The sequence below is a fragment of the Patiria miniata genome, unplaced genomic scaffold (genome assembly GCF_015706575.1).
Source record: "Patiria miniata isolate m_02_andy unplaced genomic scaffold, ASM1570657v1 HiC_scaffold_7, whole genome shotgun sequence".
NCBI lineage: Eukaryota > Metazoa > Echinodermata > Asteroidea > Valvatida > Asterinidae > Patiria > Patiria miniata.
The window spans coordinates 30,741,315-30,757,984 of record NW_024037074.1 but is presented as its reverse complement, the minus strand read 5'-3'; the positions used below and the strand labels follow the sequence as shown (position 1 = coordinate 30,757,984).

Below are 16,670 nucleotides of genomic sequence, written 5' to 3'. Positions count from 1 at the left end.
TAAACCATAGAGTTTGGGGCGGTACGGGGCGGAACAGGGAGTAACAGGCAGAAAAGTTTAGGGCGCTACAGGGCATGATGAAAACAGCCCTCTTAAGAAATTTCTTGTTTTACGCACCATTTTGGACCTCTGTGGGGGGTCCTTAAGTAAACAAACTCTGATCCCCAGTCCACTGTTGCACATAAATCACTTGAAGGTTAAATGAACTACCACCTGTTATTAGCCACACTGCTTTCTGGAACTGCAAGTTTGCGGTCGAGAGTCAGCACAAACGGCCACAGTGAAAAGATTGTTCTCGGCTGTTTATTCACCGATTTTCACCGTTCAAAATATAAAATAAGTCAACATTTCAGGTACATCATTATGATAATACTTTTGTCAGCGGACAGATTGAATTTAGAAACGAAGTATTATGCTTGAAATCTCTCAGGCAGAGTGACCTTTGCTCCTTTATGGGAACCAGTTATAGGATAAGTGCTTATGAATATCCTAATCCCCCAGGGCAGGCTCCCCAAAATGGTGTGTCCCAACCCGAGTAGCCTATATGGTCGGTCAGGTTGGTCTTAAGAGGACTGTTCACGTCATGGTAACAGGTAAGGTACTCGGAAAAAAACAGGTACTCGGAAAAAAGTACTCGACTACAACACTGCTTCACATAGACATGTGTGTTACTGCTGGCTGGAAATAATCGACTAATTGAGTATTTCAGACAGGGCCTGCCATTTTGTTTGTCTGTCTATCAGTCTGTTTGTTGGGATGTTTGTTTGTTTGTGACTTACAGTCTCCAGTTCTTGGCACTTGGAGGCCATCTTGTTCTTCTCCATTCGGATCTCCTTCACGTTCTCTTTCATTGTCTGGTGCTGTTCCTCCAACTGCTCTCGCTCCCTCATGAATTCCTGCTTGTGCTGTTCCAGAGCCTGTGTCATTCAACCAGAGAACCAGAGAATCACAAATCTTCAATTAACCCTTGCCTTACTGGGCCGACTTTTGTCGACAAGGAACTACCCCCTGCTGCTTACCATTGGCGACTTTCGTCGAACAGGAAACCACACACACAACACCCTCAACACAGATTTATTCACTGCTTTTCAGCAAGCTGGCATGTTGGTATGTTTGGCTGCCCATACATCAACCATATACCAGCTGAAAGAGTGTTTTCAGATCGTTCTAATGGTGCACTTTATTCATAGTGTTACCATTACAAAAATTTGAGAAAAGTGCTTCAGAAGTATCCAGGCACAATTTGAGGTACGGAGTGCCATTTGGTCATGTGGCGAAATTTCCAACCATTTCCCCTGCTATTCTTTTAACACAGGCTAGTCACCAGCAGTCAGAACACATGTCAAGCAAGCACTGTGACTAGTCAAACTCAGTCAACAGACCAAGAACGGACAAAGCTGGCTAGTTGTGGGCGCAGCTGCATGGCTTATCAGTTACCCACAGCCATAAGCTGTATCGAGTTACATAAACAGTCACAGCCAGTCAATCCTGCTTTATGTAGGCTGGGAATTCTTAACTGTTGAAAACAGTCACTTGAATGATTTTGACTGAAAGGACTGCTTGACACAGAATGTATGTTAACATAGGAGGGTTAAACGTTCTATTTTCTTAATATGCAGTGTTGTAGTCGAGGTACTTGTGATGGATCGCAAGTCATCATCACAAGTCATCACAAGTCATTCCGTCCCAAGTCAACTCACAAGCTATTCAAGTGAAACTGACAAAGGTATTCCGTTGTTACTGTTCATTCCCCAGTACTTGTGACTGGACTTGGGATTTTTTGACATTTACTTGTGACTGGACTTGTGATGCACTTGTGATCCATCACAAACCTCCACTGCAACACAGAATGTTTCTTAGTGGACGGAACAATGATATTGAGGTTTCTGATTATTAGGTCTGCTTCCTACCTCCCCCCTGACCTACCTTGTCCAGTGCGTCTTTCTCCGTCGACAGTCTCTTAGCCTCGTTCTCCCAGTACGTCTGCTGTTGTTGCACTGCCCGCTTGTCAGCGCTCAACTGTTTGATGTCTTCGTGGGACTTCTCGAGGTTGGTCCTAGCAGCTGCCAGCTCCAAGGAAAGCACCTCGCTAACCTAACAGCAGACATGACGAGAACACAAGCAGGTTGTGAACCAGGAGGCGATTTGCAAAATTAACAGAAAGTGTTGTTCAGCAAATTTATGTGCTGAGAAGAAATCAGCTGAGCGCCAGCTAAGAGTAATAGCCATTGCATTGTAATTTGGCTGGTAAACTGATTTTACTAAAGGGTCCATGCAATGACTTTTTCTTGGGAACACATTTTGTGCAACTTTCTACTCCTTTTAAATGTATGAAAACTATTTGACATCCCTTTTTGGTTAATTTTATTGAAAGGTGCACTTCTTTATTTAACATTTTCCATACTTTTCCGGACAACTGAGGGAGCTGTTGAGTTAATGTCATTTCAGAAAGACACTGTTCAGTTCAGGGGTTTTCTGTTCAAATTGTGAACCCAAAACTTGCTCATTGAAAACATTTGTGAGAAAGGGATAAAGTGGTGAAACTAAAAGGGATAAAGAAGAGATGTAATACTTTTCATAATCCAGAAGTTTTATTCCGTTTTAAGTCTCAACTACAACTTTACATCAAGCCGATCAAACCTTCTTGACAGCGTTGAGTTCTTCCATCATTTTATCCATCTCTTCTTCTTTCTTCTCCACCATCAGTTTGCTCTGCGTCACTTCCAGTTGGAGCTCCGTCAATCTCCCCTCAAGGGTTTGTCTCGTCTGAAGAGAACACGATAAAAAACAAAAACACCAGAAAGAGGAAATTCAAGACTATGATTATGCCGAAGCTAAATCCATTTCAGTTTTAAGTTTCATTTTTGTTTGTCTTTGAGATCAGCTAGGATCATGCCTTCTTAATAACTTTATGATTCGAATTTCAGGTCAATTCAGTCAGTTTAAGTTTGCAGCAATTTTATTTCCATGGAAGCTGCTACAGACCATTTTGATTCAGCAGCAATCTTTGAAGTGTTTCTGCTATTTTAAAAGGCCCATACAATGTAATTTATTTAATACAAATGCACGTTTGTGTCCCATTTAACCATATTTTCAATGTGTGTTTTGCCATTTTGAAGGGTATTTTGGTGCCTTTTTGATTTTAATGCTAATGCAAATTTACATATTCATGAGCAAAACTGTGATGTCATTCCAGGCAGAAACCTCAATGTTACAGCTATTACAGCACCAAAAGTTGCTAGCATTTTGGATATTTTCCTGTCATAGATTTTTTTCTTTGGTGATTTTTTTGCTGTGTGTAAGTATATGGCAGTAAGCCAGTAAGCAAACTTTTTCCACAAATGTTTTCAATGAGCAAACTTGTGGGTTCACAATATACACAGAAAATTCCTGATCTGAACAGTGTCTTCCTGGAATGACATCACAGCAACAGTGCCCTCAGCTGTCCAGAAAAGCAGGGACATTTTAAAGTTATCTAAAGAATTGCACTTTTCAGTAAACATTAACCAGAAAGAGACGTCCAATACTTTTCATACATTTATTAAGAGGAGTAGAAAGTTGCACAAAATGTGTTCCAAAGAAAAATTCATCGCATGGACACTTTAAACTGACTGGCGATTGACTTGTGTCAACTGCAATGTGTCTTACATAAAATAGGTGATAATAGTGCACATGGATTTCCCTAGTCCAAAATGTTGAACTCTCAATACTGTATACATGTATGAGAGTCCAAAAAAACTTAAGGTATTGAAAACATGCAATGCAAGAAAATAGACTGGCACATGAAACAACCAGTCCAACACCGCTTCAGTACTGCATCAATCAACTGTACCAAAAGAAACATGTGGCATGAACCAGGAACTAGTCTCTATTTCTACACATTTCTCCATAGTCAGCCACCAGACTAATGACACTGAATGAGGTCAGTCTGTTCAAATATTTGGACCATGGTTATACATGTACCAATCTAGTGTTTAGCCTCATTTTGAAATCCTGAAGACGGACAGAGCACACTGTCCGAAATGTCGAGTTCTACACTCAACCAACCGGTTCTTTTCAGAACCATACTTCCAAGAAGAGATTACTTTCCACATGGCGTTACCCGCAATCTTTCTACTTTATTTTAAAAATTACCTGACTTCTCTCTCATGTGCAAAATATTGAAGAAATGTCTCCTTTAACAATTGAATTAAGTCTGCAAACTTGGTTGGTGAAATACTGAGGACCTTTTCGTTGCCCAATGGCATTTTTGGAGAAATTTGCTGACTAAAGAGTGAGTAAAGTTGGCCTGATTTAGTTTTGCAAGTTTCAGAGCACTCCAGGTCCCAGTCTGGGATTTTCCAAGCATACCACCAATGTCCCAGGTTTGAATTCCATCCAGGCCGACATGTGGATTGGGTTTTCAGCCCCTGCCTGATTCAAGATACTTGCCTTTGGCTTTCGTACCACCTCTAAAACTGAATATCTTTTGATTGTCTTTTCTCCACAGATATCTTCAGGCTTGCAAATCTACAGTGCCATGGGCATTTTTTGGAATAAATATAAAAATAGCCCAAACTACTTATACTACCTTGTTCATTTGTTCCTTTTCATGGGTGGCAAGATTGAGGAGTTGCTGCAGGTCCAGTTTCTCCTGCAAGAGTCTCTCTTTGGAGGCGGAGGAACTGACACACTTGGCGTTCAGGTCGGCACACTTCTCTTCCAGTTGGGTGGCGCGACTCTGGAAAACCTCACGCTCCTAAAACGGTGTTGAGAGAATTCAGGAAAAGACCAAATCTGAATAATTCTCTCAAGAAAGAGTTTTATTTGAAAGGAAGGTAGAAGTTTGACTTATTGTCATACATCAGACTTTTCCAAACCATTTCCATATTTATAGCAAAATGTTCTAGTGTAACTTCATTGTACATTGAAAGTCTTCCTTTTGTGCCTTAAAGATGTACTAATCGTACTCTTCAACAATCATACTTTCTCCAAATGACTTTTCAGGTTGTTTGTCTTTCTTTTAAAGAGAAAACAAGCTTGAAATGATCTCAGAAGCTGCGGGCCAATCAGTTTGGGTTCATACATGTGAACACTTCTGCCCCGTCTGTATAATATAGATGAGCTCTTGCATGTCTCTGGCATTGAAATTAAGGATTTCCCATTTGTTGAACGTCACACTTGACCTCGATAATGCAAGTCTGTCTGCCCTCCCTTGACGGCATAAAACTGACACAGGGCCTCAAGCAGGAGCTGGCTAAGGTGAGTTATAGTGCACACGTGCGCATTCCAATGTTTGTTACTAACTAACTAACCTACGGACTCACAGAGAGACATGAGTACTTGTAGAGCTGCTCATCCACAGCAAAAAACCTACTTTTTTCTATTTTATTTCCATCTGAAAAAAAGCCTTCCTTTTCTGGGTTGCTTTTATTCCCACAAACGAGTAAGACTGGTTTCCGGTCCCCACATCATTGATTCTGAGAGGAGGGCAGGAACCAGTACCCTGTGAGAACCAAGTTGTTGTCAGGCTGCAAATAATGCGGCACTCGTTAATTATTGAAAATTCGAGAAATTCTGAGCAGACCTCGAGTTCGAGCATACAAGTAGGTCTGAATGTAGCTTGTTAGGCATGCTCAGAATTTCGCGGGTCTCAGTGCCAAAGTTCCCAAGACTAGATTTGATTAATCGGATTTGATAGCCCGATTTACAACTGCGGTGGCAGCAAGCGACTGGCTGCACTAAGTAAAACAAATTCCTATCTGGTCAACTAGGACTCAGACTACATGTATGTTCCTCGTAGCTCAAATCAAAACTGATTTTTTTTTTTTTTAAAGAAGAAAACGTTCTCACCTCTCTGGCTTTCATGAAGTCCGCCCTCAAGAGGTCCACCTGGTGATCCAGGTCAGTGTTCGCTCTTCTCTCCTCCAGTAATTGGCTGTTCAGCTCGGCATTCTGGGCAGCCAGTAACTCGTGCTTCTGCAAATTGATTTGCGACACCAAAGTAACTTAGAATAATTGATTAAATGGAAGTTTCGGTGACTGCTCTATGTTCCGACACCCCTATGTTCCGACTACCTAGATTGTGTTACTCCCGGTTAGGGTTAGGGTTAGGAATACGAATATGTGCAGTTGGAACATAGGGGTGTCGGAACATAGAGGTGTAACCGGAAGTTTCAAGGGGGCATATGGGACACAAATGTTCATTTTCAAGGAAAGCATTAAAAACTACATTGCATGGGCCCTTTTAAGTGCCAAAACGTAGGCATTCACAGGTTTTGAGGGGTGCACAACTGTGAAATGTTTCAGCACGAGGTAGCAGAAATACAAGGAACTGCTAACCTCAAACTGCCAAATTCGGAAACATTTGCAAAAAAATCTTGGAGAGGTATATTTGCAATGTGGTTATGTTGACGTTAGGATTACTATTAAATTGGGTAATCCTTATCTTTAGGACACCTCTACCAGTATTTTTGTTACGAGTTCTGTTCAGACTCGTTTAAAAAAAATATCTTTTATTTTCTTTTTAAAATGTATATATGGCAGAATAAAAATGTAGGTTCCCAATTTAAATTTTAGGTTTTTATTGGTTTTGTATGTTTTGAAGGTTTCATGGTGAGGCCTGACACAGGCCTAATTAAAACAGTGACATCAGTTACCTCCGCAATCTTGTCCAGCTCTTTGTTGTCCAGTTCTAGTTTCTCCGCCTTGGCTCTGGCCATCTGTAGGCTCTCTCGTAAGGCCTTGGTCTCCTTGATCATGCTCTCTTTCATCTGAAAATGCCACGAAAAAGATTGATTGCTCATGGCTGCTACATCAGATTTGAAACGACCAACATACCCCAGCAGGCTCGGTGGTCCAGTGGGTACGACGTCTGCACTAGTAAGCAGGAGGTCGTGGGTTCAAATCCGACCCGAGTCAAGGTTAGCTCATACTCGGCTCAAAAGTCGTAGCCGTAGTTCTGGAAGCCTGACAAAGGCATTCCCATGTCATAGTTTGTCCCATGTTACATATGTGACCCTAGTCTAGGGGCTAGATGTTGATATGTTTGGTACGCGATAACCCACCGCCGCGAGAGGGCATTATCCAGACTAACCAATATCACCCACGAATCTGTTAGGAACAACGTCTAGGGAAAGTCGTAAAATCTCTCCCCGAACAATGGGGGAAACTAGAGCGCATGCGCTTTTTCTGCAGGCAATTACAGTCCATTTTCAGTCCCACACATGCTAAACACAACAAAAGAGCTGATCAGTGAAGTTGCACAAAAGTCTTGGTGCATCTTTTATACTACTGGAAGAAATTTAAGAGTTTGGTTGGGAACTACAGTCGGCTCCCGTTATAGCGAAAACCACGGGACCGGCCAAAATCTTCGTTGTATCCGAATTTCGTAATATCCGATCAATGTTTCCCGTCCATTGTTCACCTTGAATTGGCCCTATTGTGCACGCTTGTGAACGTATGTAATGTAACCAATGACTTTTTCTGTTTGAAAGCCATGAAGAACATGCTCTCTGTGATGTGATTTGTCAAATAAAAAATAATGTTTAAAATGTTTCATTGTGTCAAGTGAAAAAAAAATGTTTAATGTACGAAACGAAAATAAAATAAACATTACGAAGCGAAGATCTGACGTTTCATTGCTTGATCATCGATGAGGAAGAAGTCAACGGCGGATGACCTGGATCACTTCGATGTTCAAAGTAAGTAATCTCTCCAGCACAAATTGTGTAATGGAGAGACATTTAAATTGTATTGTCCTTTCGTCTTGCAGATTTCAATGTGACAATGTGATAAGCGTTTTCAAGCACATGGCCGAGAAACCTTTGTCATTTACGTTCCAGATTTTCCGGTCCGTCCGTGATCTGAGTAGATTTTACAAATTGGTAGAGCGCCCTCATGAGTCAGTGTCCTAATGAGTGATGATCTCATAATCTTACATTGGATTGGATATTAACGTCAGACGATTTCAACGTCACGCAAGCGGACGAGCTCATTGGCGTGCACCAGTTCATTTATTCATAGCTTTGCATATGTATGCATAATGTCCAGCGTTGATGGTGATCAGTTTCTTATCGTCCCAGCTTTTTTAAAAGTTACAAAATAGCTTAACGTATTTTGTGCTGGTGCTCAAATGAATACGTTTTGTAATAAGACAATTTTGGCAAAGTTTTGATTATAATTTAAATAAATAATTTAAGAAAATTTATTTTTTTGGGAGGGGGGAGTAATTTACGGGAGGTCGTGAATAATTTTGAATGAAATTACGTTTTGGAGAATTTTGGGATAGTCTAGGATTGTTTGTCTAGGATTGTAGTAGTCAGCTCAAAAGTATCAGTAGTCAGCTCAGAAGTACGATAATCGTAATGATCACTTGTCATATTCTACACCCCTTATATCCAATATCTGCCCGACTCGATGACAAAAGACATCGTAATTACGCTGGACCAATCTGAGCTTTTGTTTCCCTTTCATTAATGCAAGCCGACAGAATTAGGTACATATTGGAAAAGCCCATTCACAAAGGTCACGTCTTGGATGAATGTCACAATGGCGATGTGCAAGTGGTGCGGGTGACTGGCACTCGTCATCGGAACACTTTGATGATGGGCCTTTGTTGTTAACCGGCAGAATTAGGTACAAATAGGGAAAGCCCATTCACAAAGGTTGAAGTACGTTTTTGATTAATGGCACAATGGCGATGTGCAAGTGGCTTGGGTGACTGGCACGCGTCTTTGCAACACTGCGATGACAGGCCTAACCGCAGCGCGAGATTAACTTGACTGTGCGCCGGCAAACCGATTAGCACCTCCATCTGAATACATCTACGTCGGCAACATGAAACTACTCACGCAAGACGGACACCTGCTGATTACTAATACATTGTACTGCTTTCAAATACCTTCGGTCGAACGAAAAAAAGCCGTGTGCCAGGATTCACCTTTCGTTATAAATGGGTCGCTGACAATGCATTTTTACGCAACCGGGTCGCCAAAACCTTTCGCTTTAACAGGAATTTTGTACTGTCCGTTTTCGTCTTAAGCGAAATTTTCCCCATAGACATGTGCACAATTTTGCCGGGACCGAAGGTATTTGTTTGTAATAACCGGAATTTCGTTCTAGCCGTTTTCGCTATAACGGGAGCCGACTGTACAATGAAATGTTCTGAATGCGCGCTGCACATATTAGGCAAAACAGGTGCACGCGCATTACACAACCGATACAAGTTTCCCTAGACGTTGTTCCAAAGGGTTCATGAGTGATATTTGGTCGTGATAATGCCCCTTCGCGGTGACGGGTTATCGCTTATCAAACCATAACAACGTCTAGCCCCTAGTCCAACAGACTAGCTCCAATCTGTACACTATCAATACTGATTATGGGGCAGCAAAGAGCGTATCCCGCAAGAACAGAATTATTGTCAGAAGTATTGCTTCAAAATTGTAAAGTAATAATTCAATAAATACACAAGGGCCGATTTGATTTGGTCGATGTCTCATTCAAAAATGAATAACTTTTGTATTGCTTCATAAAAAGAGCAATTTAGAAAAGGAATCTATTTTTCGGAACGATACTAAAAAAAATAGCACGGGGAACGCAACTTTAACAATGCTGTATTTGCAGAATAAGCCAGTTCGGTATTAGTCTAGGTCAAATGTCATTCAGAGTAAAATCGCTGATGTGATGTTACGCGATGTTACGCGAATACCCGTTCTGCTCGTAATTAACACGCAAGCGTCGTGCACCCGCCTCCCTGCGCGTTCACGCGCCTTCGATGGGCGTTCGATTATCCCGAATGACCTGTGACCCATATCATTATGTGCATGCGCAGTTGGAAGTACCCCCTCACAGGCAAAGAAAGTACAGTTGGGGGTGACCAACCGACGCCATCTTGCCTGACTGCAATTTTGCCGTGACGCGTAGGTCGGCCCTACCACTGCGTGTACATAGTACAAATCCCCTGGTGTACGTGCGTCACACACAAGGAACGGTGCGCGTCAACCAGCTAAATGTCCCGCCCATGGGACGTCGTTGTAAAAGGTAAAAGGGCGCCCCCTTTCGTTGGCGCACGGAGCCCATACATGTGTATTTTTAATGTTTTTTTGGTTACCTGTTGGAAATTCTTGTTCTCTTCTTCCATCATATCCAAGGCCTTGGAGGTCTGCTCGACGATCTGATCTCGCTTGCGCTGCTCGGCCTGCAGGCTTTCCTGAGACAACTTGGTCCGTTTCAATTCTTGGTACAGGTCATCAACCCTGAAAGGACCCCCAAAAATATACCACTCACGATGAAATATGGTTGGTTTTGAAGTTTAAAATGTGCACAGAAAATATTTATTTGATTAGGGCCACTGATTTTCCACTTAACAAAAAAAACCAGTACAGCGTGAACAAAAAACTTCCTTTGTAACTTCTTTAGTACGGCCCCTGTTCTTCCACATCACACAAAACACAAAACGTGTAAACAAAAAATCTTCTTAAAATCGTTTTTTAAACCCTCAACATGTGTCCCCAGAATTGAAAAAAAAAGGTCAAAAAATAAAAAGTTTCTGGGCTTTTTTCCTACTCAAAAAATTATAACTTGGGGGATTGTGTTTATTTACATTCTTCAGAAAAACTGTTTGACGGAAAACTTTGATGGTTTGTTTTCAATCAGCGTCTGTGACACTGTAGGCGTGATGCAGTGGGAAAAACATTTTTCCCTACACACTTTTATGGTTCAAACAGACTTATTACAACTGCCTTTAATTGTAAATCATGTTAAAACAAATGACTCTTTGTGAGACATGTCTTAGGGCGGCCTCAGGTCGACCTGCGATTTGCTTGCGCCGTGACGGAACCGCGACAGAACAGCAAGCAGAAAAGTAATGCTCAAGTCGCAAAACTGAGAGATCATGTGATTCCCGTGGAACAAGCTACATCTCGATACAAAATAATCTCAACCATGCTCACGTCACCCACGACGCGGCGACGATAGCTCAGCATAGACGAGATCATGTAACGTCTTCAAAATGGCAGTGCGCATGCTGATAACAATCAAACGATCTTCCACGGCCAAGTCTGTTCATTCAATGATTTTTGCCGCACGCTGATTGGCTACACCATGAAATAAGATGATTCCGATGTGCCAATGACGTCTTAACTTCAGAAAGGTCCACTGCATTTGATTCCCACCTGTCGGAAACACATTCCGTCGTGGCGCAGAAGTTGAAATATTTCTACTTTTGCAACTGTAGATATTTTTAGTGTTGATACTGTGGGAAGCTGCTAAGCAGCTGCTACTGTGCAGTGCCATTACTGCTACTGCCACTGCTGTGCAGAGGCTCCTGTGCAGTGATGCGTATAAACCTGTGCAGTGAGGAGTAAAAACCTGGCAGTAATGGGTTAATATCTTCGCAATTACACTCAGGTCGCAAAAAAATTGGCAACTGACATGTTCCCGATGGTCGAAGCTCAGACGCAGCTTGATCCTGAAAAGTCAGTCTCCGATAGTTCTATGTCGTCAAAAGATCAACCCGAGTGCGGCCTTGGTTTTTCATGCAGTCAGCCAATAGCAACAAAATAATACAAACCTTTGTTGTAATTTGTCGTTCTGATGAATGATCTCTTGTCGGCCTTCCACTGTCCTGTCTTTCTCCCGCTGAAGCCCGGCAACTTTCTTGTGCAAGTCCTGGAATAGAGTCAAAAATTGTACTATCATCCGTCAATAGACCCCTCATAGAAGCAGTCTGTTTCCATTAAATTCAGAAATGGATGACAAATTTTCCTTTAAACGACACGCTCGGACTACAGTTGTTTATGCCCAAAGTTATCATGACTAAGGGAATAAATATGTGCTCGGCCGTTTTAACTGGCTAGGGGGATGGATGCGGATAATGGTACATTTTAAACCTACCATATAAGCCTGTTCGATATGACGATATTTCACGATACAGAATTTTATTTGACTACTAGTCTCATTTACTTTGCCAATAATAAGTAGAAAACAAATTCCACATTCAAATATTGAAAAAATTTACCTTGAAATGTTTAATAAAAATGTGCAAATTATCTCACAAGAAAAGAACAAAGCACTAGCACGCAATGCACGCCGCATTGATGCCACGTGTACATGTATAGCCCACACCATTTGCTGTCAAGGGTGTGTTTCCTTGAAAACAATTTACCTGTATTTCCATCTTTTCAAAATTACAAATAATTTTTTTGTACGGAGTCTGAAATATTTCCTTGTTTAGAAAAAGTTTGTCATTACAAACTCACAAAATAATTTTTTTTCTAAAGAATTTATTCGAAAATCGACTCCAAAAAGAGGGTGAAGCACCCCTTTAAAAAATTAATGGATCCGTCCATAGAATGAAAATTTCAAGTGACAAATTTTTTGAATGGTAGTCATGATTGAACAGTTGGTTTTCAACATTTTTGTTGCTAAAAATGTGAATTGATTTCATAAGTTTGGCAGAGTTTTGGCACTAAGCAAGTGTTAAGTGCCCGGGGTACACAAACTAAACAAATTTTACCACTGCCACATCATTTAAATAAAATCAATCAATAGAAGGAGTTCAAAAATTCAAAACCCTTGTATTTTTTTTTATATAACACCAGCCGAATTCTGTTTCCCAATGGAGATTGGAGAATTCTATTAAATTCAAGTAAAAAGTACCTCATTCGTTGTGGAGAGACTTTCAATGGTGTAGTGGCTGTCGTTCAGCTTGGCTTCGCTATCACACAATCTTTCAGTCTGTCGCTGAACAACAAAAAAATATCCACCAATTAGAAAAAAAACCGTTGGTGTGATGTTCTTTTTGTTGTTGTACGGCACTTCACTAAAATTAACTCACTAGAAATATACTACGTGTCAAAACAAAACATGTCCTACTTTTGATGTAAATACATGTAAATAACTCTGTTGTTTACCAATGGAATTAAACCAAAATTGAAGATCATGTAAACAAGGCATGGCAAATTGTATGGAGCGACTTTCATCAGCTTTGTACAAGATGGTGAGATTTAAACACCATACAAAAAAATACTCACTTTCAGAATGTTGATGTAGCGCTGGAGACGGTGGCGGAAGGCACCTGCTGTGGCTGAAAGCTTCTGAAGGAATGCAGGATCACCCCTGATGTCATTGCACACCTCCTTGATCGTGTGTTGCGCCAAACGATCGAGGAGGTGTGCAATGACATCAGGGGTGATCCTGCATTCCTTCAGAAGCTTTCGGCTGCAGCTCGCGCCTTCCGCCACCGTCTCCAGCGCTGTATCGACATTGGATGACGCCAAGTCGAAAGTGGCAGATTCTGAAAGTGAATATTTTTTTGTATGGCGTTTAAATCTCACCCTCTTGCACAAAGCTGAAGAAACTCGCTCCATGGTATTTGTCATGCCTTGTTTACATGTAAACAACAGAGATATTTAGGATCAAAAGTGTGTTTTTTTTTTAGACAATGTTCAGACTAGCCACAAACAATGACCGATTTTGTACAGTAAATACCTTGCATTGTTAAATTTTGTATAGCAAAAACAAGTGTTTGTATAAAAAAAATAATCTGTGCTTTGTTGCAAGCATTTTTAAATTTTGGCGGGATCCCTGGCTACATGGCATATACGCCCTTGAACAAAGATATTGACAAATTAAATTGGGAAAACTGCAAACTTGTGTCTGGATAGTTCAGTTGGTAGAGCTCTGGAACGGCAATCCGGAGGTCGCAGGTTCAAACCCTGCTCCAGTCAATTTCTTTGTTCAACTTTGGAAAGTATCATTATGCACCATATCAGTTTCCCTTTTTGTGGTTCATTTGAAAATCAGCAAAATACAGCATAGACCTTTATCTTGCTGCTACCATTTCAGTCATGTTCCCTGTATCTAATAAACAGTACTGAATGATAATGTTTTGTGCAAAATGGAACCAGACTATTTTTCCTTCCAGCCTTGCTTTGGTGACATTGATATGGGAAAGAATATAGATCGCCTCAACATGATAATGGTCTATTGCACTCAATTGCTTTGCATTTTGCGACGTCAAACAAGGAACACACCTGAAGCGTCTCATGAGCCTCTCGCAGTTTCTCCACCAACGCCAGCCGTCTCTGCTCGCTCTCATACATCCCGTCTTGAAGATTCTTGAGAGCCCCCGAGGTGGAGGACATACTCCAGGGTTCCTCGGCAGAGTGAGGGGCGGGGGTCCTGGCACCGCGGCGGGAGGGGCTGGCATCCACGTCGATGTGGAGGAGGGGTGAGGAGTGGAGTGGGCGGGGGGAGGTCTTGGCTTGGCCTTGTGAGTTGGACAGGGTGTGGCTGTGAACAATTTAATAATACATTATTTCAATGCTGCCATAAAGTATGATACATAATGTTACATAATTAAAGAGGTTGTGGAATGCTCAAAGACATTTCCGTAATTTTTTGGGTATATGTAGCCTAAGGTGTGATGAAATAAAAACGACTATTGTGTCTGTCATGAAATGAGTACAAAAGGTACTTTTGAGAGCTGTTAGGTTCTGTTTCGACCCGAACGTGCAATTTGTAGCGTAGCGTCCAATGCAGCGTAGTACAAACGAGTCCTGTTTATTATGTCACGATTTACTATGTTTTGTTTGCTGCCCCCAACGACGACTTTTACACAAATTGCATGTTCGGGTCGAAACAGGACCTGAAAAACAGCTCTCAAAAGTACCTTTTGTACTCATTTCATGACAGACACAATAGTCGTTTTTATTTCATCACACCTTAGGCTACATATACCCGAAAAATGACGGAAATGTCATCGAGCATTCCACAACTTCTTTAAATTGACAATACATACATGTATATAATTACAATTGATATAATGGTGAACTTTGACTAAATGGCAACATCTAGGTCTGGGGTGAAGCATCAGCTTTTGTTCCCCAGCCTATGGACAGACAGACAAGTGACAGACATACATGGAAAGACAGAGCACAGACACCAGTGTGACAGTAATCAAGGCCGTTATTATCCCTATTACATTTTTAAGTATGCAATTAAAAAAGTGAGTTTTTAGTTTTCTAGCAAAAATAGAGAGTGGGTGATGATTTTAATAAAAGAGTCACCCAGACTATCCCAATATAAAGTTCCATGTTGGAAAACACTATTTTTGGACAATGAGGTTGTTCTATAATTAACACAATGATTTTTCCTAGTAGTACTGCGGGTATTATAGAAATGAATGTTTGAAGTTAGTGTAAAACAGAGGTTAAAACAAGAAGGTTGGGCACGATACATATATTTATACATACATTTTATACAGTGAATTTTGTCAATTTTAAAGTTGCAAATAGAGGCAAAAATGAGGGGTGCTTTCCGCTCATGGGAACAATCCCAACTTTTGCTACGTTGGAGATGCTGGCAAAGGGGGGGGGGGGGGGGTGTGTTATGGACACTGTTTCAACAACAAAAAACAGGGTCCGTAACTCAACTAACTAAAGTTACCAATGATAAACAAACAAGGAGCGTCCTAGATAGAGGGCAGGGTGTTGATGTTTTTTAGGGCAATTTTTGGTAAAACGATGATGAAGACAACAAAACACAACACAAAAAATACAGGATGGGAATGCACCGTGAATGCGCAAAGCCGCGTTGATTCGCATGGCATCAACTGAAAACTACGTAAGAAATTCACATTTCTGTAAGCGAAAGTTATTTCAAAATTACAAAAGATAGAGTCATTAGAATTAAAAGAAGAGCACTTTAGGGTGGAGAAGTTACATTTTAATCAAAAAAAAAACACCTTAAGAACTGAAAAACGAGAGTTGTACCAATATGGGTCAAGTTTAGGGTTCAATTTTTGCGGTAGTCCGCTAGCCAAATGCTAGTCAAAACAGCAGTGGGCTCTAGAGTCAAACTATTCCTTAACCTGGCACAGAGTGACCTGCTGCCCTTTGGGCCCCAGGTAACCGAATTTGTTGAATAAAAAAAAATGTTTAGGGCCAATAACGTTCACCTCCTATCTAATCCCCATTCAACCCTTGCCAAATCAGCTGGTTCAATAAACTTTGCAGCCAGGGCTACACCCAGGCCGTGTCAACAAACTTTCGACCAGGCCTCCTGCCAAGTCCCATTGAAACATCAACAAAGACCTGTAACTTGACACAGCCATCTCCCTTCATAACTGCATACCACAGCCGCCAGTCAATTACCTTTCCAGCGCACTGTCTGGCAACTGTCTGGACACTGTCTGGCACGTGGCTTTTTGTTGTATTGCTATGAATAGGGTCTTGCGTAGTGCGGGAAAGTACCTGCTGCCCAAAGGGCAGCAGTTGACGAGTTGTTGCAAAGTTTTTTTGTAAACACTGCGCAGGGTTAAGTAGCCCCGCTGGTGAGTCAACAATTATTTGGCTACGTCAAAGATGAGAATACAGGAAGAAATATATCATTAAATTCATAAAGCAAACCTGTATCAATTTGTGTCTAACTTTATAAAGTGTTTTAGGGTTAAATTATTAGATCTGTTTATTAAAAACACTGACAAGATTGCCTCAGAATACACGTCTTACAATGTTTGCACATTGTTGTTTATGAGACACTCTCATAAAAGAAAATAACATACATGCTTGTGAAAATGCCCGCGGGCTAGTTATTAAAGAATCCATTTCAGTTGCATGGCTGGCCATTGAGAAAAAAAGTTCAGATAGAACCGTGCGAATTGATCAAATAGACTAGGACAATCCTAT

General features: G+C 41.1%; 1 protein-coding gene across 6 annotated transcripts in view; it reads right to left on the bottom strand.

Moving 5' to 3' along the window:
* Positions 1-16,670, bottom strand: part of LOC119744583 (myosin-9-like) — a 61,349-nt gene that overhangs the window by 28,071 nt on the left and 16,608 nt on the right. For all 6 annotated transcript variants that reach the window (XM_038220582.1, XM_038220579.1, XM_038220581.1 and 3 more), the window contains exons 4-13: positions 14,016-14,274; positions 12,640-12,723; positions 11,552-11,649; positions 10,091-10,235; positions 6,639-6,752; positions 5,833-5,958; positions 4,571-4,738; positions 2,641-2,766; positions 1,927-2,094; positions 780-917 (exon numbers count right to left, since the gene is read on the bottom strand). In XM_038220582.1, the coding sequence (XP_038076510.1) occupies positions 780-917; positions 1,927-2,094; positions 2,641-2,766; positions 4,571-4,738; positions 5,833-5,958; positions 6,639-6,752; positions 10,091-10,235; positions 11,552-11,649; positions 12,640-12,723; positions 14,016-14,274 (1,426 nt within the window). The remainder of the gene's footprint in view (positions 1-779; positions 918-1,926; positions 2,095-2,640; positions 2,767-4,570; positions 4,739-5,832; positions 5,959-6,638; positions 6,753-10,090; positions 10,236-11,551; positions 11,650-12,639; positions 12,724-14,015; positions 14,275-16,670) is intronic.